The sequence below is a fragment of the Gopherus evgoodei genome, chromosome 8, assembly GCF_007399415.2.
Source record: "Gopherus evgoodei ecotype Sinaloan lineage chromosome 8, rGopEvg1_v1.p, whole genome shotgun sequence".
In the NCBI taxonomy this organism is placed as follows: Eukaryota; Metazoa; Chordata; order Testudines; family Testudinidae; genus Gopherus; species Gopherus evgoodei.
Genome location: NC_044329.1, coordinates 15725996 through 15747295, shown reverse-complemented (window position 1 = coordinate 15747295; position 21300 = coordinate 15725996). Strand labels below are relative to the sequence as shown.

The window sequence follows — 21300 nt, the reverse complement described above, 5'->3', positions numbered from 1 at the left end:
AAAAAAAAAAATTGCCAGTGCTCCTAATATAGGACTCCTAGGAACTGTTCTGCATGCAGTTTGCACTGAGAAAATTAATTTTGAATAATGGCTGAATCTATTGTTCTAATCCTTGCTGCAGCTATTCTTTCTATACAGAATAAATTTCATCTCCAGTATCATGAAAATTTCTTCTGCATACTGTGGTGTGAAACATTCCTGTGCCTGCCTCCTTCCCTTACTTATGTGGGAATGAGTAGTTACCTGCATAGCCTAGAGACACATTCATTATCATCTCTGCATATGGCTCCTATGGGTCTGAGGGAAATCCCTCTCCAGAAAGGTGTCATCCTCCTTTGCCTTGTTAGGTGAGAGCTTGGACGATGCAAGGAAGCACAGTGTATCTGAAACAAAATTGAAATACAATTGCCATGAAGGAACAGTAGCTTCCTGCCAGTTATTGTGAGCTTGGGTTTAATGGACTGCAAATAACTTATCTACAAATGCTTCATTTGGCAGTCAGATCATAACGTTATTCTTGTTTGAAAGTATACTTGCTTGGTACGTTTGTAAAGTTCTGTATCAAAAGCAACTAAGGTTCTCCAGTACTCTAGGACGGAAGCAGCCATCCTCATTCATAGGTGAAGAAACTGATGCAGATGCACTAAATGACTGGCCTAAACTGACAGTGTCAGAACTGAGATAAGACTTCAGACTACTGGCTCGTGCTGTCTTCACTTGCTGAAGTAACTGAGACACACTCTGCCATTAACTCTAAATACTGCACAGCATTTTATTGATGCAAGCACATAAACTTTCATGTTAGTAATTGCCTGACCATTTAAATTAAAATGTTTCCTCCTGCTCTTACCTGGCTCAGTAGGGCTGCACAAAGTAGTAAGACAGCTATAACTTTCAAACACTGCATCTTCTTTGGCTAGGCAGCCAGTCGCTAGTAGCATTCGTGGAAAGTGCTGGACTCTTGAATGAATTTTTGAAACCTTTCAGCTAGACTTTTATAGCCTCAATTCCCGATCCTTGCATCAGCTGCCAGTTGTCACAGGGACAAAGTTCATCTTGGAGACCAGGAGAAATTTAATAAGTTAATGTCTACTAAAGTCACCAAGTTCAAGGTCTATCCATCTGGCAAACTATATTTACTTTTCTTACACGTGTACTTTAGTATGTGGGGAAACTGATCCTACAGACTGTTACTTTTTTTAAACCTAAAGCTGTGTACCTGCTTGCAAAAAGGGTTGTTGGCCTCATTGACTCCAGTGTATTCACTGGGGAGCAACAGGTGTAACCTTTTCACTTCCATGGCTGCAAGTACTTAAAATGTTGTGGGTTTCTTAAATAGGGGAGGAAGCATTGTCTAATAGTTTTAGCTTGAAAGTGGAAGATGGAATTTTGATTCTGCTCCTCACTTTTAGCATTAAAACATCTTGAGCAAATTATTTTACCTGTGTGCCTCGGTCTCTCCTCATCAAATATTATATATCACCACCATCAGAGGGGTGTTTTGTGTCCTTTTATTAATGCTGAAGGGCTTTGTACTTCATGATTTTCACGCGAAATTCATAATGCATAATTATAAATGTTAGTTTCCGGGGTGTTAATGTGGACCTATTCAGAGGTAATGTACATGGTGCTGTATGTATATGAATAAGTCATGATACAGTTGTTGCTTCCCCAGGAGGCCTAGCACAAGTGGGTGTTTAATTGGCTGGAAGAGGTGGCAGTGGCAGCAGCAGGGTGGCTTCAAATTGCTGTTAGCTTGACATTCAGCTGTAAACTACTATTAGCAATATCTGCTGCTGAGAGCGTAAGAGTAGGTGCTACTCAAAACGATGGCAAGGCCTCCCACTTTCTCATACATGGATTCTTTATATATGTAAAATACTTTTAAATAAAATGCTGGAGGTGAAATGAATGCAATTGGGTACCTAATGGATCTTTACCAGGGCCCTGTGCAGTGACTGAGATGAAAACCTGACAGTGGAAATATTCTACCTCCCACTCCTGTTTCTTTTTCATCTAGACTTTCCCTGATCAAAAGTAGCATATGTATAAGCTGGAGAGAGTGGTGTATGTGTGTGACAATTAGCTTTGAAAGAGCCTGTACCACCACAACAGGGTCAAAAGCTGGCAGTGTTTATCCAGATCCTTTGTTATGATGAACTACATGGTTTGAGATCTGGCATATTTGAGTATGGATCTTTCAGCTGAGACCATTTAATACTAAGCTCCTGTCCTCCATGTATGGACTTTAGGATTAGTCTTTCTTCTATCACAGCATTTCTCAAACAGGGGTCTGTGGACCCCTGGAATTCCCTCCAGGGTGTCTGTGGGTCCCACTGATCAACACCCCCCCCCCCGCACCTCCTTCATGTTCCCTGGTGTGAAGGAGGGTAAGGAGCGGGGACCCTGGATCTGTGCTGTTCCTGGACACTGCCAGCACATCCCCACCCAAGCACCAACTCTGCAGCTCCCATTGGCCGGGAACTGTGGCCAATGGGAGCTAAGGGGGCAGTGCCTGCAGGCAGGGACATCCTATGGAGACCACCTGGGCCCCTGCCTAGGAGCTGCTGCAGATGAATTTGCTGGTTGCTTTTAGGAGCCGCCTGAGGTAAGCGCCACACTCCAAACCCCTTCCTGCACCCAAACTCCCAGCCCACACCCCACTCCCTCCTGCACCCAAACCTGCCCTAGACTGGTGAAAGTGAGTGGGGGAGGGAGTGAGCAGGGACATGGTCTTGGGGAAGGGGGTGAGGCAGGGACTGAGCAGGGGGGCCTTGGGAGTCTCTAAAACATTTTAATAATGGGGGTTGTCGGGTTGCTAAATTTGAGAACTGCTGTCCTAACACATTAGTCCTTAAAGAGTAAGGATGTCCCCAATAGTTGCACAAGGCCAATTAAAGGGTGCTGTGTTGGCAGAAAGGGCTGTCTCAAGACTTTTCTAGAATGAGTCCTGACTTGCAAGACTATACTGTCTTCCTCCTATGACTCTCTCTCTTTGCTGCCAGCTCTCCCATCCACACCCTCCGTGTGTACTCTAGAACATCTGGGAGATAGCCCAGTACAGCCCCCTTTGATGGGGTGGACGAGCAGCTTGTAGGAAGCTATTTGGGGCAAGTAATAAAAGAAGGGACTGCAACAGGAAAGAGAAGAAAATGAAAGACAAGTTTCCTCTCATTTGCCCAAAAAATCTTTCACTTTGGAGGCAAACTGCTCTAGGAGTTTGCTTTTGTGTTCTTGGCCTAGTAGTATTTTGCTCTCCTTCATGGCCTACTGCATAGGAGGGAGGTAGTAGATGTGAAAATCTTGAGTTTATTAAGACTTTTGACATATTCATAAATTGTAGGACTGAAAAGTATCTTGAGAGGAGATCTAGTCTAGTACCCTGCACTCATGGCAGGACTATTTATCTAGACCAATTTATTCCAGTGCCTAACCATCCTGACAGGAAGTTTCTAATGTCCAGCCTAACCCTTCCTGCACTTCAAGCTCACTGTGCATCTCCTATCCTCAGAGGTTAAGGAGAACTGTTTTTCTCCCTCCTCCTTGTACAACCTTTTATGTATTTGAAAACTTTTATGTTTCTGGAGAAGAGAAGACATTGGATTTAACAAACCCATTTTTTTTCAATATTCCCCCATCAATCATGTTTTCCAGACATTTAATCATTTTTGTTGCTCTTCTCTGGACTTTCTCTGATTTGTCCACATCTTTCTTAAAATGTGGCACCCACAACTTGACACAATACTCCAGCTGAAGCCTAATCAGTGCAGAGTAGAGCAGAAGAAATCTCACATCTCGCTTACAAAGATTTGGGGGTTATAGTAGATCACAAATGGAATATGAGTTGCCAGTGTGATGCAGTTGTGAAAAAGGTTAATATCATTCTGAGGTGTATTAACAGGAATGTCATATGTTCGAGATGGGAAGTAATTGTTCTGCTGGACGTGGCACAGGCAAGGCCTTAGTAATACTGTGCCCAGTTCTGGGCCCCACACTTTAGGAAAGATGTGAAATTGGAGAGGGTCTAGAAGAAGGCACAAAAATTATAAAAGGTTTAGAATACTCGACCTCTGAGGAAAGGTTAAAAAAAACAAAACCTGGCATGTTTAGTCGGATCGTCTTCCAAGTATGTTAAGGCTGTAAGAAGGACTATGATCAACAGTTCTGTATGTTCAGTGAAGGTAGGAGAAGCAGTAATTGTCTTAATCTGCACTAAGGGAGATTTAAGTTAGATATTAGGAATAACTTTTGAACTGTAAAGTAGTTTGGCTCTAGAATAGGCTTCTAAGAGAGGTTGTGGAATCCCTGTCATTGGAAGGTTTTAAGAACAGGTTCGATAAACACCTGTCAAGGAAGGTCCTGTCTCAGCACAGGGGGCTTGGTTTGACCTTTTTGAGGTCACTTCCAGCCCCTCCTGTCTATTGTGCTTGTGCTATGTCTATTGTACTCTGTACTTGGCTCCCAAATCTACTCCACATATGGTTTGATTCCTACTGAGCTATATCTAGTAGAGGATTTTAGAGATTACTCATTCCTACACTAGCCCTGTATCTTTAGTCCAGTCCCTTACACTTACTTTAGGAACACTGAGGATTCTGGAGAGCATAGTGGCTGTGACGTATTCAGAGTTCCTTTGAAGCTACTGTATAATGACACAACACAGTTGAAATACAATTGATGTAAAAAGCTCCAGTGCAGAAAACTTTAAATGATCCCTATCAAACAGCCTCGACATAGAAGGGAGTACTGACATAGAAAGGAGTACGGCAGTTTTCCACAACTACTTTAATGTGCAGCTACTTGCTGATGCCAGCTCGGAGGGAGGAATTCCAATTATAATGCCACATTGTAGGACTGATGACCCTTAAATAGGCAAAGAACAGCCCTTGCATTTATCTTGTAGCAGAGTTGGACTGATGTTCAAAATAGAAATCTTTACATAGTGTCAGACAGCTTTTCTGTCTTATCCCCCTCTCCCCTTATGCTTCTGGCTACCTCTGTACCAGCTCGCTGCAAGCAAGAATTAAACCTTTTATACTCCCCCCCCTCTCTGGGCCTGCTGTTTAAGATGGAGATCAGTTGGTAAAGTACAGCAGGTCAAAAGGGCTGAGCCTGAAGTAATTGCTTGTGCTTATGCTTATGAGCCTTTTTTTTTTTTTCCCTTTGCAGCTTGCTCATAAATCTGAGGAACCCTAGTACATTCTCCAGCCAGTCTCCCTATTGCCTACTTAGCAGCCCTTACCAACAAGCAGAGATGAGTACAAGAAGCAATTGTCAGCCAGTGCTTTAAGCAGGGAGCTGGAAAGACTGTTACTCTCAGCTGGCACTGTCCTGTACCAGTCACATAACCTCTGTGTGCCAATTTCCCTGTTTGTTAAATGGGACTTGTGGGTTATGTGGTGTGATAGTTAATTTGTCTGGAGTGGACTTTGAAAGTCTGATGAGCTGTATAAACCTAGCTGCCCCCATCTTGGGAAACAACAGCTTTCAGTTTAGAAAGCAGCACTCTCATTTTCTTGCTTATGCAAGTCCCCTCTTGTATTTCTTCTGAAAGGTGAGTATCATAGCAGTGGAAGACAATCAGTTGTCTCTTTATTTCCAGAACAGGTAAACCATGGGTAATGGCAGCTTCCCTAGCCCTGACATGAAAGGACATCAGATGTGGGCTGTCATTCAGATGGCACTCTTGAAGGATGTCTGTATGAATCAAAGAGCTGGGTGGTGGTAGACTGCAGCAGAATGCAGCAATTTGCCCAAATTTTAGGTCAACAGCTCTGAGCTTGAAATATTCTCAGGCTTGACAAAGCAAGTAAAAAAATAAAAATAAAGCACATGCTGGACCAAAGTGCTTTTGGTCTGCAGCAGAAAGAATGCTGGTGTTCCCCAGCTTGAAGAAATAGTCATTCTCCAGGGAAGACATCTGTTACAGGAACTGATACAGAAACTATACTAGTTCAGTAAAATCACACTGTAGAGCATTTTTATACTTTTCATTCGTTTAAGCTTCGAAAGAGATGAGTTTGAGGGAGGGAGAAAAAAAGCAAAATCTCTTAAGTGCTGAAAGCTTGCACAGGAAGCCTGTCTTTTCCCTAACAATGATGGGCCTTATACTGCAATCTAGTATTATTAAGTCTGCCTTTGATGAGCTTTGCCACCATTCTTACTAATACAAAAGCTATCACCTACCACTATGTTTGCCATAGTGGCTTGGAAATAGTAGCTGTTTCAGTACACTAGGTTTAGGTTTTGATGCCACTGAAATATTACTCCTGAGGGAATTCTGCTCCAAAAAAAATTGTGCACATTTTAAAATTCTGAACATTTTGTCAATAAATAAATGTGGCTCCAGCATGGCCAGGGGGAGCACAGGCCCCTGGCTGCACTGAGGTGGGAGATCACCCTGAAGCCCCCCCCCTCGCCCCCTCAGTGTGTGGATTCGGCAATAAAGCTACACCTGACCCTGACACAGTGCAAGGGCAGGGCCTGTCCTAGAAACACCCTGGGGCCCTTCCCCTCTGCATCAGGTGTACTGGGTGTGGGTGGATAGGCTCAGCCCAGCAGGATCCAAGTATGGAGGGACTTAGTGTGGGGGAGATCCAGGCATGGGGTGAGAGATTTCTGTGTGGAGCAATCTGGGTGTGGATGGCCCAGTGAGAGATTGAGATGCACAGGGGCTCGTTGCTGTGGTACAGGGGCAATGGGACTGCAGAGGATCCAGGTGAAGGTGGTTTGGGCTCAGCAGGGTGGGGGGTCTGGGTGTGAGGGGCTCAGTGTGGGGGGTTGGGGTGCTGGGGGAGTGGGGCTGGGTGAGGTAGGGCTTGTTGGGGTGAGGGTTTGATGGGCTTGCTTAACAGGAGTCCCAGCTTCTGCCACATGCCCGGCTCCCACTTCCCCTCACTTCTACATTCTCTTCCCCCTGCCCTATTCCACCCCCTTCCTTCCCCACCACCTCTTCACCCACTCCCCTCCCCTGACCCAGTCCCACCGCAGGCACTCATTGTTGCATAGAAACAAGAAAGCGCCCAGCAGACAGGGAACACGACTGGCATTAGAAAAAGGCAGCCTTCAGCTGCAGCATCAGCAGAGCTGAGAGGTAGCCTCCTTCAGCTTGGCAATTCTGCACTTGCAGAAATGGGAGGGGGAGCAGCATGTAACCCCATGTGTCCCCCATGCCTTGCCTTTGGGGGGAAACCCCCCCCCCCAAAAAAACTGCACCTGCATGGCTTTCCTGGCAGGGAAGTGAAGTAATCTGCGGGGGAGGCATTTTCTGCAGGCACACAGAATTCCCCCAGGAGTAAAATATAATTCAAACCCAAAGTCAAACCAACACGGTGACTAATTTTTCATCGACACAGGATGAGCTAACTGTGATTTAGCACTGGAAGGTTATTTGCATTATCTTCAGGATTTTTTAAGTACTTGGCAAACATTTAAGATGGGCTGATCTATTCCAGACAAAGCAGTATGAGCTTCTTCACTTCAGTTAGGGGTAGACTATGCTAAATATGAAGGTATTAAATGCAGCCAGTGTTCGTACATCTGTTAATAAAATGGTAAGCAGTCTACAAGTTTCACTTAAGATTCCTTTAAAAGCCTATCAGTAGGGTCAGAGAAGCAAAGCCAGCCCTTCCGTATCCATCTTGCTCCTTGAAGATTCAGGCCTCTGAGCACAGTGATAGTTATCACAAAGGCAATATGCATTCAGAGAAAAGAATTTCACTCCGTCTCCCTGCTGCAGACATGCCATGCACATTCTCAGTCAGCAGCTGCCCGAGGAACAACGTGGCAGTAAATCTAGACAAAGGGTAAATAAGCCAAAGGGGAAAAGCAATTGGAACTAGCTGTTTAGCCTGAGAAAGGTGAAGCCTTTTTACTATACCCTGGCAGAGCCTATGCTGACACTGCCCATAAAAGAAAATAGATGTTCCACTTACTTTTGAGACACAAGCTGGAAAAAGAAAAACTTTGGGTATAAATATAGCTCTACGACAGCCATTACAGACAAGAAATTATCTAAATATACCCTAGTGGAAACCTCTCTCAGGTATAAAGATGATTTATTTTACAGGGACCATCCCTGAACTGAGAACCAGTTCTGATCTGTGTTGGTAACACCACTACTTAATATATCCCAGTGGCCACTGAATTAAACACCTCATACAAGAGCCAGATAAACAGAACCATTATTGTGTAATCAATCATTTTCATAACAGGGCAGTGGTTCTTAAACTTTTGAGGGTCACATCCCCCTTACAGCTGTCCATGGCCCCCCTGGAGCCATGCCTTGGGAGAGGGGAGGAAATGCTGACAGGAGTAAGGGGGCTGAGGGCAGAGCTGCAGCTGGGCCTGTGGCCAGGTGCGACTCCGTTCCCAGCCCTGTCCCCAGCTGGGAATGGAACCACAGCCAGCAGCCGAGGCTGTTGCAGGGTTGGGAGCAGAGCCATTTGGAGGCTAGGGATGGGGCCAGGGATGCAGCCTGGGGTGGAAGCAGAGCTCACCTCTCTCCCTGAAGATAACACTGCATCAGTTACACTCAGTGTGTCTGGAATGTCTTTAATGGCGATAAAGGCTAGACACTCTTAAAATGAAAACTTAGGTTCTGCAGAATTTAAAAGCTGTTGGGGAGCCTCAGTTGTATCAAGTGAATGAAACAAGGCCTACAGGCTGATCTAAAGCAGTCAAAGACAAGAATTCCACACAATGCTGCAGGATAGGAACTAAGATTTATTGAACAAGCTTTTGCAGCCTGCTATTATAAATATCCTTTTGTGTATATGTGAACAAGATTAGAAACAAGGAAGGGACCCTGACATTAATACACTGCAGTCTCCGTATTAGCTGTATTACTCATCATTTTCAAAGTCAGCAGGGTTCTTCCTTTTCAGTCGCTCAAATTCTTGGTTCCCCCAGGTGTAAACAACATAGGCCACCACAAAAGCTTAAACAAAAACAAAAAAGCAGTGACCATCTACAAGTTACATTACAGTAGATACATGAACATTTCTTGCATTATGTTGTATTGATCACAGTCCTGGGATAGACTGTGGAAGTGTCACTGTAGCAATCACCATGTTTTAAGGCGGTTCCTTTGGATTTTTAAAGCCCTCTCCAATACAGGTAGGAGTTAAGCACCTAAAAATCATCCTGATGAGTATTTGCACTCTGCCATCATCCTATTATGGATGCCTAGATTTGCAGGCAATCCTATGTGTACTAAGAATGGCCCTATGATGTATGAAGAATTCCTCCTGACAGCTCTTAGCCCGTTCCTCTGAACTTAAATCCACCCATGACAGCTGCTGGCTCCATATCTAGAACATTTTCTCTTTCATCTCCCTTTATGTAGCATACCTGCTCCACAAATTGTCTCATGCATTTGTAGTTTTGATGATGGTTTCATTCCCTGAATTTGTTTAAGATCTTCTTATAAAAAAGTTTTAACATGAAATTCCATGCTTGTGGGCAGGGGAAGATTATAAGCTTTTTAAAAATATAAAAGATCTGAAATATAGATGCAGAAATGACACCAATCAGCATCTTTAACTTAACTCTGGTGTTAGTGAATGCAGTACATATGGTACACAAGGCAGTTCAGAAGTTTAAATGATTCACTTAAGCAAAGGAATTAGGACTTACGAGGAGCTACTCTGAAGACCTGTGAACGAAATCGCCTCCATAGATTTGGAATTCCTTTGGTGAAGTAGTTAGGGAATGCCTTCTGCTCGAATGGAGACAAGCTATAAGTGATCACATGCCTCACTCTTTCCAAGTTTCCAAAATGGCGACCCATTTTTAAATTGCCTGTACTGCAAAAGCAAAGTACTAGTTACTATAGAGAGAGACTGACTGTAAACACAATATTCCTCAGGGTGGATCCAAATTGATGATTTGTATGATAAAAAATTAGATTAACATTTAAATAGTTTTTCTTCTCAAAAATAAATTCATTTAAAACAAAATCTGAACTTAATACAAAATGTGTTAAGGCCTAAACTTACTATTATCTCTTAAAACATTTAAATAAAAATTTCCTGCACTCAGAAGCCTCTGTCTAAAGCTCTTGAGTTACAGGATGCTTTTTAATATAAAGAATCAGTGAATTAAATTCCAAGTTCTGAGATCACGCTTTATAAATACAGCACAAGAGGTCGTGTACTGTATTAAAGGCTTGATCCTGTGGCAGACTTAGAGGTGGTGTTACTGAGCAAGAGACTGGTGAAGTCATCACAAAGCATTTGGACCCAGCCTCTGAGTCCAGGAGACACCATCGTGTAGACACCATCACTAGGTAGCAAAAAGATGCACCAAACGTACCGCAAAGGCTCTACTTACGTTGAAAGTCAACATGTTTTGAGGATTATAGCTCCCAGTGAGAATGCACCTGCTCTACAAAATGAGGTGCACATGGAAACGCTGATTAAAATCAGTGATTTCAATCGAGGCTTTCCAAGGGGTGATTTGAACCAAGGCACCTGGATGGGGCTGAGCCACGTTGAGAGGAGGGACGCGCAGAGAGGACGCTACGCGGTGTTACTTCAACTTCCACCCCCGAGTCCCACTTCAGCGCCCCTGGGGACTAGGCCGGCCGGGTTACGGGGTCTGGCTGGGCGGGGATGGGAGGGACGGAGGGAGCCACGCCGGCCTGAGGAGTAACTCACTGGGGGGAGACCGGCCCGCCCCGAACGGCCCGCTCAGCCCCACGGCCCCGCCTGCAGGCCCCGGGAGCCACGCTGCGCTCACCCGCGGCGGAGGAACCACTCGCCCCGGCCGCTCCGCTCTCACCCAGGCCCCCTCGCTCGGACGACCGGAGGTCACGTCTTTGTGGTCCTGCCAGCGCCCCCCCTTCCGCTTCCGGGTTCACCGCCCGGCCTGGCCCCGCCTCCCGAGCGAGGGGGGGAGAGGACGGGAAGGCGGCAGCGCCTCCTGCAGGCTGGGAGGGCGGGACCCTTACGCGAGTCCCCGCTGTGGTTCCTCTGTTCCCCCACCAGCGCCGCGGGGTCTCCAGGGTCCCTCTGCCCCCCACCATTCCTGTAGGGTCTCCAGGGTCCCACTGTCCCCCCTTCTCCCGCGGGGTCTCCAGGGTCCCTCTGCCCCCCACCATTCCTGTAGGGTCTCCAGGGTCCCACTGTCCCCCCTTCCCCCGCGGGGTCTCCAGGGGCAGGGTTCCACTGCCCCCACTTCCCCCGTGGGGGTCTCCATGGTCCCTCTGCCCCCCACCATTCCTGTAGGGTCTCCAGGGTCCCCCCTTCTCCCGCGGGGTCTCCAGGGTCCCTCTGCCCCCCACCATTCCTGTAGGGTCTCCAGGGTCCCCCCTTCTCCCGCGGGGTCTCCAGGGTCCCTCTGCCCCCCACCATTCCTGTAGGGTCTCCAGGGTCCCACTGTCCCCCCTTCCCCCGCGGGGTCTCCATGGTCCCTCTGCCCCGCACTATTTCTGTGGGGTCTCCAGGGTCCTTCTACCCCTCTGCTACTGAACCCGCAGGGTCTCCATGGTCTCTGCCCCCCCCCACTACTTCTGCAGGGTCTCCAGGGTCTTTCTGCCCCCTACTATTCCCACGGGTCACCACAGTCTCGTCCTTGCCCCCCTACCTCCATGGGGTCTCCATGGTCTCTGCCCCCCACTATTCCCTCAGGGTCACCATAGTCTTGTCCCTCCCCCCTGCTCCCATGGGGTCTCCATGGTCCCTCTGCCCCCCACTTATTCCTGTGGGGTCTACAGAGTCCTCCTGTCCCCCAGGGTCACCATAGTCTTGTCCCTCCCCACTACTCCCATGGGGTCTCATAGTCTCTGCCCCCCTCAATACCCCACAGGGTCTACCAGGGTCTCTCTGCCCCTCCCTCACTGCCCTCCCCCATTGGGAGCCACTCCCACACACCGTCTCTATAGTACTATCCTCATCCCCAAGGAATAACCTCTCCTGAGGCTACTCTGCCCCTCCCCCCATCTCTCAGTGGATTAATTATTTTTGCTATTTGTAGAGAGCAGTCAGGGATGTGTGTGGGGTGACCATGCTGGGGACTTTAGCACCATACTGAGGTCAAGGTACTAGGCCCCTCTCCTGCTCCAGATAGGTCATACTGATCCATGCATTTGGGGGGTGGGGGTGTACAGGAATAGCACCTGCTGCTACTACAGCCAATTGGTTAATTAACCTGGTAGCCCCAGAACCTTATCTTGCATTTGACACAGGTCTTGTTCATTCAGCCTACTTTGCTTGTTTTATGGGAGTTTCATAGAATCATAGATTATTAGAGTTGGAAGGGACCTCAGGAGATCATCTAGTCCAACCCCCTTCTCAAAGCAGGGCCAATCCCCAACTAAATCCCCAAATGGCCCCTTCAGGGATTGAACTCACAACCCTGGGTTGAGCAGGCCAATGCTCAAACCACTGAGCTGTTTCCTGAATTTCTTCCTTAATTGGAGGGTAAAGTTTCTTGCGTCTTCCAAGTGCTTCCCTCCTACCACAAAGGCCCTGCATTATCTTCACTAAGAAGTTTGTCAACACCACATGATTCATCCAGAAAGATTGTTGCTGGCCCAGGCACCGAGGATGGAAGAACCAGTCTGATGAGCAGGGCAGTGAAAATAGCCAAGTATAAGAATCAAGCTTGTTTGTCTTACATGACAGCATATTGTACTGCTACTGAAGAGTCATACTGGCCAGAGATTGGAGTTTACAGTCAAAATTCATACCAGTCTGAAATTGTGTGCAAAGTACTTTGTTGATTTATTGTAGTCTTGAGAGGTCAGTAAATAGAATCCAGGGGTATTTTGGCATACACATTTTCTAATGGTTAAAATTTATGTTAGGGCTGAATGTTATATTTATATATATAAAGTTTTCATTTCAGTTAGTAAAATCTGAGGTTGCTCAGCTTTCCTGTCTCAATCTGTAACGTGAACAGTTGCAAGGATCAGGCTGGAATTCTCCATCCTAGCAGCTATACCATTGCGCAATTAGGACTTGCTCCTATCATCTTTTATTTGCCCAACTCAGCCCAGTAACTTCACACACACGAGAGTCTACAGCATCAGGCTCTTTGCTAGCTGTGTTATGAAGGTTTGTTTAAGTCATCCATAAAACATCAGATTGTCCACTTTGGCAAGTAGGATACCTCAGGAGACCATGGCTGTGTCAAGCTTTACGTAAACACTGTAGTTTGTTTATAATCTCAGTAATATTTCCTTGAGAGGCTGTGCTGTGAAGTGCTGTAAAAGCCTCAGGTTAAAGACAGCTGAACAGTCCATATTTCTTAAGTTCTCAATGTACAACAGTTGGTTAGTTTTCCAGAAAGACACTCATGATTATAGTAAGTACACACATGGAACATGTCTTGCCTTGGTGTAGTCTCTAGGTAGTTACCATTTTCTCTCCCATGTCCATAAAAATCACATTCACCTCATGCTTTAGATTTGGAACTGCACAGCTCCCAGCACAAAATTTACTGCTCTAGCTCACTCTGTCACAGCACTGAGACCTATCTGGCCGGATTCCAGAACACAGATTTTAGAGTATTTTTATGGTAAAAAGAGTTTCTTTATAGTTAATGATTGTCATTTTAAACAGCTACTTTTAAGGAGCAAGCTTTGAGCTAGAAAGGCATTGTGGAACCACACCAGATGAAAGGGGGATACAGGAGCAAATAAAAAAAAAAATGTTCTAAATCTTAAAATGACTTCAAACTAATCTTGTGTGCAGTAGCTGCCTGTCTATAGCTCTTGGGGCAGGTTTCCATTACAGAGTATGTTCACAGCAGAAGTTCATGGGAATAGATACTTAGAATAGTAGCAGGACCAGAGATTTAGCTCTGGAGATCCACAGGAGTAGGGATCATTAAGTTATTTGATATACTGAACTTTAATTTTAAATCAATTAAGCCTGGCCTTTTTTGAGGGAGAGTATTCAGGTTTAGGAATACCAGTGCATACCGTAGAATCTCAGAGTTATGAACGCCTCGGGAATGGTGGTTTGTAACTGCAATGTTTAACTCTGAACACCACATTATGGTTCTTTCGAAGTTTACTACCAAACATTGACTTAATTCAACTTTGAAACTTTACTAGGCAGAAGAAAAATGGTGCTTTCAACCATCTTAATTTAAAATGAAACAAGCACAGAAAAATTTCCTCACCTTATCAATTCTCTTTTTTTTTTTTTTTAAACTTTCCCTTATTTTAGTTTAACAATGTACTTGCTTTGTCTCTGCTACTGCCTGATTGCATGCTTCTGGTTCCACATGAGGTGTGTAATGACTGGTCAGTTCATAACTCTACTGTATTTAAGTAACATTTAACTTCAGCAGAAAGTGACTAAATTGTTTTTTGTTTTATATGTTCTTTTCAAGCAGGATGCTGTATATTTAAAATCATACCAAGTATGGTTTCACTTCTAAAGTTTAGTTCATAGTCTGAGTAGTTATTTCTTGTTCATAGCTGGCCATAATAGAAAAGCAGCAGCATTAAAAAAGTTACTAAATGCCAGTTTTAAATAACCCATTAGTAAGGGAGTAATTTTTCCTGCTAACTGTAGAAACAATTCTCTAAAATGTTTGAATGAGAATATTACTAGTTACTGCCCAGAAATGTAGTTAGACTTCCTGGTACAAAATTAGGATGTCTCCAGATAAATAGTATATTCACTTACCAACCTCTAAAAAGCCTTAGTTTGACAAAACAGGTTGTCCATTTATCAGAGATAACCTTGAATTGTCATAGAAAAAGGAGAGGGAACTGGCTTGAGTCATTAAAAGCATACTTAAAAATTGAGTGATTGAGAACATCAGAAATACTAAAGCCTCCTCCTATGCTCAGACACTTGCCAAAAATATAAAGTGTCTTTTGGATGCAAGCAAGACAGAAGAACCACACCAATGACATGACATGACAGGCATTTATTCCCCTTATTTTTATCCATAGCATTAAAGCTTACAATAGAATTATATCTTTGATAAAAGTGTACAGGATTTCAGTTATGGATTATTTCTCCATATAAAAGGAAATTAAGTAAAGTTTCCTTAAATTTCTAATTTCATATTTCCAATTAGTTACACGGGGCTACAAAAATAAGTGATGCCATTATGCAGATACCTGCCACTGACTCCATGCTAAATTGTTAGCATATCTATTTAATAGAAGTTACTTACACTTATGACATTCAGTTGGTCAAGACTACAGATGGCTTAGAGTATTGGAAAAATATTCTGAAATAAGTAGCAGTAAAGTGGTGTTTAAATGTTACCGACAAGTACATTTAGTAGCTATCATATCTTCATATTCTTTGTAGACTATAGAACCATCAGGCTCTATTGTCAAGACACTCAAGGGACTATATTCAGCAGGAATGCAAGAAGGCCTTGGAACAGAGTCGTCCAATTTCTCATATATGATGTTCTGTACCATTGTATGGACAGGAGACCCATAACGATGCCCAACCACCCTTGGGCAGTCACCTTTGCAATATTGAGGGCTGTATCTGTGTGGTGCTATTATCCATTTGTCCCACTTCAGTTGGCTAAAACTTAGTCGGAAGTTGTGAAGCTCACATTCATTTTGAGGAAACAGGAATTGTTTGAAGTATTCACTCAAATTATAAGTTGGAGCAGATGGGTTCTCTTTCACATCTTCATCTCTTCGGTGGCGAGATGCCCTTTTATACTGCATATTTTCTGTTCCCATTTCTTCCAAGGAATCTGCAAGTGGATTATTTCTCCATCTGGACCACATTGGATTTTTCCTTCTATGCCACCTGCGATAAACTTGCTCACTGGTGTCATTTAGGTACAAGAGAAGAGAAGGAGGCACCAATGCCATATTAAAGGAATTTCCCAGGTTAGAGTTGTGGTGTTGATCATCTTTCAGACAAGTGAAATTCACAGCTATATGGATACTCCTCTTGTTAGAGGCAATTAGAGGCTGAAGAAAAGAGGTCACATCAATCTCAATCCATTTGTGTCTTCTGAGTTCAAAGTGCAGATTAAAAGTAATTGGCTGAAGTACATTAGGACACACTTGACCAGAAGGATCATTTTCCTTAACAGCTACGTGGCACGTGCATGTAATGGCAGAAGAACTAAAAACTGATCTGTCAAAGGAATAGAGCAAGACAGACTTGAGTAAATGCTCCAGCGCAGTAACACGATCCAGATTGAAAAGCAGATCCACTGAGTGAAGGTCTTCTGAAAAAGAAAACATCTCTGTAGAGATTAAACAGTTTTCAATAGCACTTAATGTGCATACTCAAAACAGAAATAAGTCATTAAAGGGGGAAAATAATTTAGACCTCAAAATTCAATTGAACTTAAATGTGATAGCCTGGCAGGGGATTTTCCCAATAAGATTCCAAAGTCTTATTACTCTAAAGAAAATGCATCAATTTGTCAAAACAAAAAACCCCACACAACACACCACAACCAAACAAATTAACATTTTGGAGGAGCTAACAAATGATGGCTTGACCTGCTGGCTCCACACATTGTTCACACAGTTGTGCCAACACTCATGATACTTCATAAAAAAGGGGGCTGGCAACAATCTGTTTCTATTAGGTTAAGGAAGGAAGAATTGCAAAACTGAATAGGATAGCAATGGCAAAGAAAAAGAGATCTTTGCAGGCTTTTCAGTAGTATTAGAAACTAGTGGGTGAGGAGGAAGCTATATAAACAAGATGTTGACAATATCCTTCCTTAGTGTCAGTCACAGGGAGACAGGAATTGCCTACTGAGTTAGAACTCTGGTTTATAGGGGTAATATTCCTCTGAAGAGTCTCTGATCCTGACCTGGCAACTCTCTGAAAGACTGTGCAAGAAACCCTGAAATAAGTAGATGTGAGAAGATCTACCTCCATGAAAGTCATCTTAACCTGTTGTAGTTAACCCCTTGGCTTTGGGGTTTTATAACCCTTCCAATTTTTTCTTCATTAACTACAAACAACGCTGGATATTCTTGTTCATATAGCTATCCAATCCCTCTCTGACTTTTGCTAAATTCTTGACCTCCATGACATCTTGTGATAACGAGCGTTGCAGTCTGGTTATGCATTGCATATAAAAGTATTTCCTGTGTCAGCTTTGAATTTGCCATCTTTCAATTTCATTGACTGTGTCCTTGTATTATGAAACAGGGAGGACAGATGCTCCTGATCTATATTTTCTATACCATTTGTTATTTAATACTTTTATCATGTTCCCCTTTTATTTATCTGCTTTCTAAGGTAAAGAATTCCAGTTATTTCATTTGGAGCGTTTTTCCATGCTACTAATCATTGTTAGCCTTCTCTGAACCTCCTCTAATTCTGCAACCTTATTTATTGAGATAGAATATTATACAGTACTGGTCTCCCTAAGTGAGGGCTTTACCGATTTAATGTAGCTGCTCATATTTCATATTATTCTCCATTCCACTAAAACCTAAAATGGTTTGCTTTTTTGAGTATAGCTGCACATTGAGATTGAGAGTTATTCAGGTGGCTAAACTTGAACTCACAGGGCCTGATGAAATGCATCCTAGAATACTCAAGGAGTTAATGGAAGAGGTATCTGAGCCTCTAGCTATTATCTTTGGGAAATCATGGGAGACGGGGGAGATACCAGAAGACTGGAAGGGGGCAAATATAGTGCCCATCTATAAAAAGGGAAATAAAAACAACCCAGGAAATTACAGACCAGTTAGTTTAACTTCTGTGCCAGGGAAGATAATGGAGCAGGTAATCAAAGAAATCATCTGCAAACACTTGGAAGGTGGTAAGGTGATAGAGAATAGCCAGCATGGATTTGTAAAGAACAAATCGTGTCAAACTAATCTGATAGCGTTCTTCGATAGGATAACGAGCCTTGTGGATAAGGGAGAAGCGGTGGATGTGATATACCTAGATTTTAGTAAGGCATTTGATACGGTCTCGCACGATATTCTTATAGATAAGCTAGGAAAGTACAATTTAGATGGGGCTACTATAAGGTGGGTGCATAACTGGCTGGATAACCGTACTCAGATAGTAGTTGTTAATGGCTCCCAATCCTGCTGGAAAGGTATAACAAGTGGGGTTCCGCAGGGGTCTGTTTTGGGACCGGTTCTGTTCAATATCTTCATCCAACAATTTAGATGTTGGCATAGAAAGTACGCTTATTAAGTTTGCGGACGATACCAAACTGGGAGGGATTGCAACTGCTTTGGAGGACAGGGTCAAAATTCAAAATGATCTGGACAAGTTGGAGAAATGGTCTGAGGTAAACAGGATGAAGTTCAATAAAGATAAATGCAAAGTGCTCCACTTAGGAAGGAACAATCAGTTTCACACATACAGAATGGGAAGAGACTGTCTAGGAAGGAGTATGGCAGAAAGAGATCTAGGGGTCATAGTGGACCACAAGCTTAATATGAGTCAACAGTGTGATACTGTTGCAAAAAAAGCAAACATGATTCTGGGATGCATTAACAGGTGTGTTGTAAACAAGACACAAGAAGTCATTCTTCCGCTTTACTCTGCGCTGGTTAGGCCTCAACTGGAGTATTGTGTCCAGTTCTGGGCACCGCATTTCAAGAAAGATGTGGAGAAATTGGAGAGGGTCCAGAGAAGAGCAACAAGAATGATTAAAGGTCTTGAGAACATGACCTATGAAGGAAGGCTGAAGGAATTGGGTTTGTTTAGTTTGGAAAAGAGAAGACTGAGAGGGGACATGATAGCAGTTTTCAGGTATCTAAAAGGGTGTCATCAGGAAGAGGGAGAAAACTTGTTCACCTTAGCCTCCAATGATAGAACAAGAAGCAATGGGCTTAAACTGCAGCAAGGGAGATTTAGGTTGGACATTAGGAAAAAGTTCCTAACTGTCAGGGTAGTTAAACACTGGAACAGATTGCCTAGGGAAGTTGTGGAATCTCCATCGCTGGAGATATTTAAGAGTAGGTTAGATAAATGTCTATTAGGGATGGTCTAGACAGTATTTGGTCCTGCCATGAGGGCAGGGGACTGGACTCGATGATCTCTCGAGGTCCCTTTCAGTCCTAGAGTCTATGAGTCTATAATAACATAGAAGACATCTTAAAAAGGAGACGCACTCATAATTAGTTTTTGCTTTTAAGCATTACAATACCATGCTACACAGGGGATTTGATAGCAATGTACCTAAAACAATAGTTTGGCTGCAGTTTGAGACAGGTCATAATTAATAAATATCACTTATTAAATCTCATCTTACAGAACACTCTGCCTTAAAATATAATGTGAAGATTCACATCTGTAGCCACACTTTTTTTTTTTAAATGGATGGAGAAACCCTGAGTCAGAGTTGCAGTAACATGTCCACAGCCATATATGTAGGATTAGAAGTCAAGAATTGCTGGTTGCCCGTATTGCAATCTGACCACCTCTTTCAACCTAGCCCACCCCATTGTTTTCTCCTTGAAGCTTCCCAGCTGCATCAGTTTGTCAGCTCTGAAATTAACTCATCAGAAGTCATGCTTTCCAAATATGGATATTCAGAAAGTGGGGGAAAGGGAGTGGTTCTTCTCTGTTAGAAACTACAGTGAAAACAGTGGACTAATGTGGAAAAGTCCTCTTGTAATGGGATCCCAACACATCATTAATAAGATCTCATTACTGAGGCAGACTGTAAAATGCAGAATTTAAAAGTCAGTAAAAGGACAAAAGACATCCAACAGATTTTAATTATTTCTTTTTTCCTGCTTTACTCAAGATAGCTTTAGAGGTGGGTATTATGTAGGGTCAAAGGCCTAAATTATGGAGAAGCCTGGCCTAAACACCCTTTAAGGAGAGGCAGATTATGGAAAAACCCATCAACACAAGGGAAGAGTCATTCAGTAGATTTAACAGTTATACCTCTGTAGAGAATAGAAATGTCTTTAGTCTACCCCATTGAAGGAAAGGGGGAAAAGCTTCTTAATTACCCCTCCCCTCAAACACAGGCCTTTCCTCACCTACCTTTTATTTGGTCCTTAGGGTGGTGCTTGCACTCAGCACATGGAGTGAGGAGCCAGACAGTGTTGTAGAGGTGACTTTTGTTGGCTTTTGGGATCCCTTCTTTTGTGGCAGACATCTTATATAGCCGCTTCATATACCTAAGGGCTCTGGAATCTGGTTGGAGTCTTGGGGACTCACCTTCCCAACTGTGAGGTCTCTGGTCAGACAGTACTTTGAGAAGGGGTGGCAGGAGGGCATAGCCATTTCTTACACCTGGTGGCAGTAGCAACACTGGAGGTAGCACAGGGGACTCATCCTCAGGAATAAGCAGCAACTCAGGGGTCCTCTCAGACACTGCCTCATCCCTAGAGCTGGGGGAACACAGAGCAACAGAAGAAAGTAACCTGATAGAGTAATAGAAACAGATGAAGATTCTCCAGGGAATTACCATGATGCTAGAGGTCATAGCAGAAAAACCCTATCCCCATGACAGGTTATATTATAGAAGAGAAAAAGAACTAACCCTGGCCTCTTAAATATATTTCAGGTGTGAGTGGGAAGGAAGCATGTCTCTGATTACACCAGAGGGAGAGACCTACAGCTGGGGAGTGAATCCAAGTGGCCATTTGAGTTCAGGCTAGAATCTTTGCACATGTAGGCAAACAAGTGCTTCACTCTCACAACTTACCCACTTTCACATGGAAACCATTATTGATTATAGAAAGGTGCTAATTAATTAGCATGTTCATCCTCTCTAGCTTCCAGAAGGGACCACAAGAAATGATGGCTGAATAATACTTATTCTGGCTGGTTGTAGTTACTGTCCCAAAGCAACTTGTGATTCTAACATAGCTGTGTCATTCAAACATGTTTTTACCACAATAATGATGCTCACCCCAAGGTAACTGTTAAAAAAATCTCCGTGATAATCTTTTAATGAGCTGGTAAGAAAAAGGTTCCTGCAGAAAGACTGAAATTGGGTTTCTTACAGTACCACAGCTGAGATAACGGGGAATAAGAGGAGAAGAAGAAGGAAATAGAGGGAAAGGTTCAGAGTAACTGGGTGAAACAGAAAACAAGAGTCCTTCATGAATAATTCTTTAATTTGAAATCTGATGTTTAGCTGCTCTGGTACACTCTGGGCATGGTATGAATGCCTTCTATAGGTAGATCTCTCTGGTGAGCTAAGTAGTGATAGTATACTAGTAACGAGAGGGACTAAAAGTGGCCACACTGTGTTCAAAGCATAGATCTCTGAGATAGAAATGGCTGAATTCCTATCCCTACTCACCCTGTTAACTTCTTGTGTGATCTTTGGCATTTAGGGTGGGATGCACATTGCACAAGGGTATTTAGATACCTTATTCCTGTTTCTAGGCACCACTGTGGT

General features: G+C 43.6%; 2 protein-coding genes across 5 annotated transcripts; both read right to left on the bottom strand.

The window, feature by feature from the left end:
• Positions 1-8704: 8704 nt before the first annotated feature.
• Positions 8705-10861, bottom strand: LOC115656623 (cytochrome b-c1 complex subunit 8). 4 transcript variants are annotated; one of them, XM_030573594.1, is made up of 3 exons: positions 10783-10861; positions 9637-9806; positions 8705-8938 (listed from the first exon to the last, which is right to left on the bottom strand). In XM_030573594.1, exons 2-3 carry the CDS (start codon positions 9788-9790, stop codon positions 8844-8846), a joined length of 249 nt encoding a protein of 82 aa, XP_030429454.1. In that variant the 5' UTR covers positions 9791-9806; positions 10783-10861; the 3' UTR covers positions 8705-8843. The 4 variants fall into 4 exon arrangements, with proteins under 4 accessions (XP_030429454.1, XP_030429453.1, XP_030429455.1 ...); XM_030573593.1 differs by having other exon boundaries at positions 10741-10855; XM_030573595.1 differs by lacking the exon at positions 10783-10861 and adding an exon at positions 10659-10683.
• Positions 10862-15232: 4371 nt separating this feature from the next.
• On the bottom strand, positions 15233-20376 carry GDF9 (growth differentiation factor 9). Its single transcript, XM_030573585.1, has 2 exons — positions 19932-20376; positions 15233-16173 (listed from the first exon to the last, which is right to left on the bottom strand). The coding sequence occupies exons 1-2, from the start codon at positions 20374-20376 to the stop codon at positions 15233-15235; spliced, it is 1386 nt and encodes a 461-aa protein (XP_030429445.1).
• Between the last annotated feature and the right edge of the window lie 924 nt (positions 20377-21300).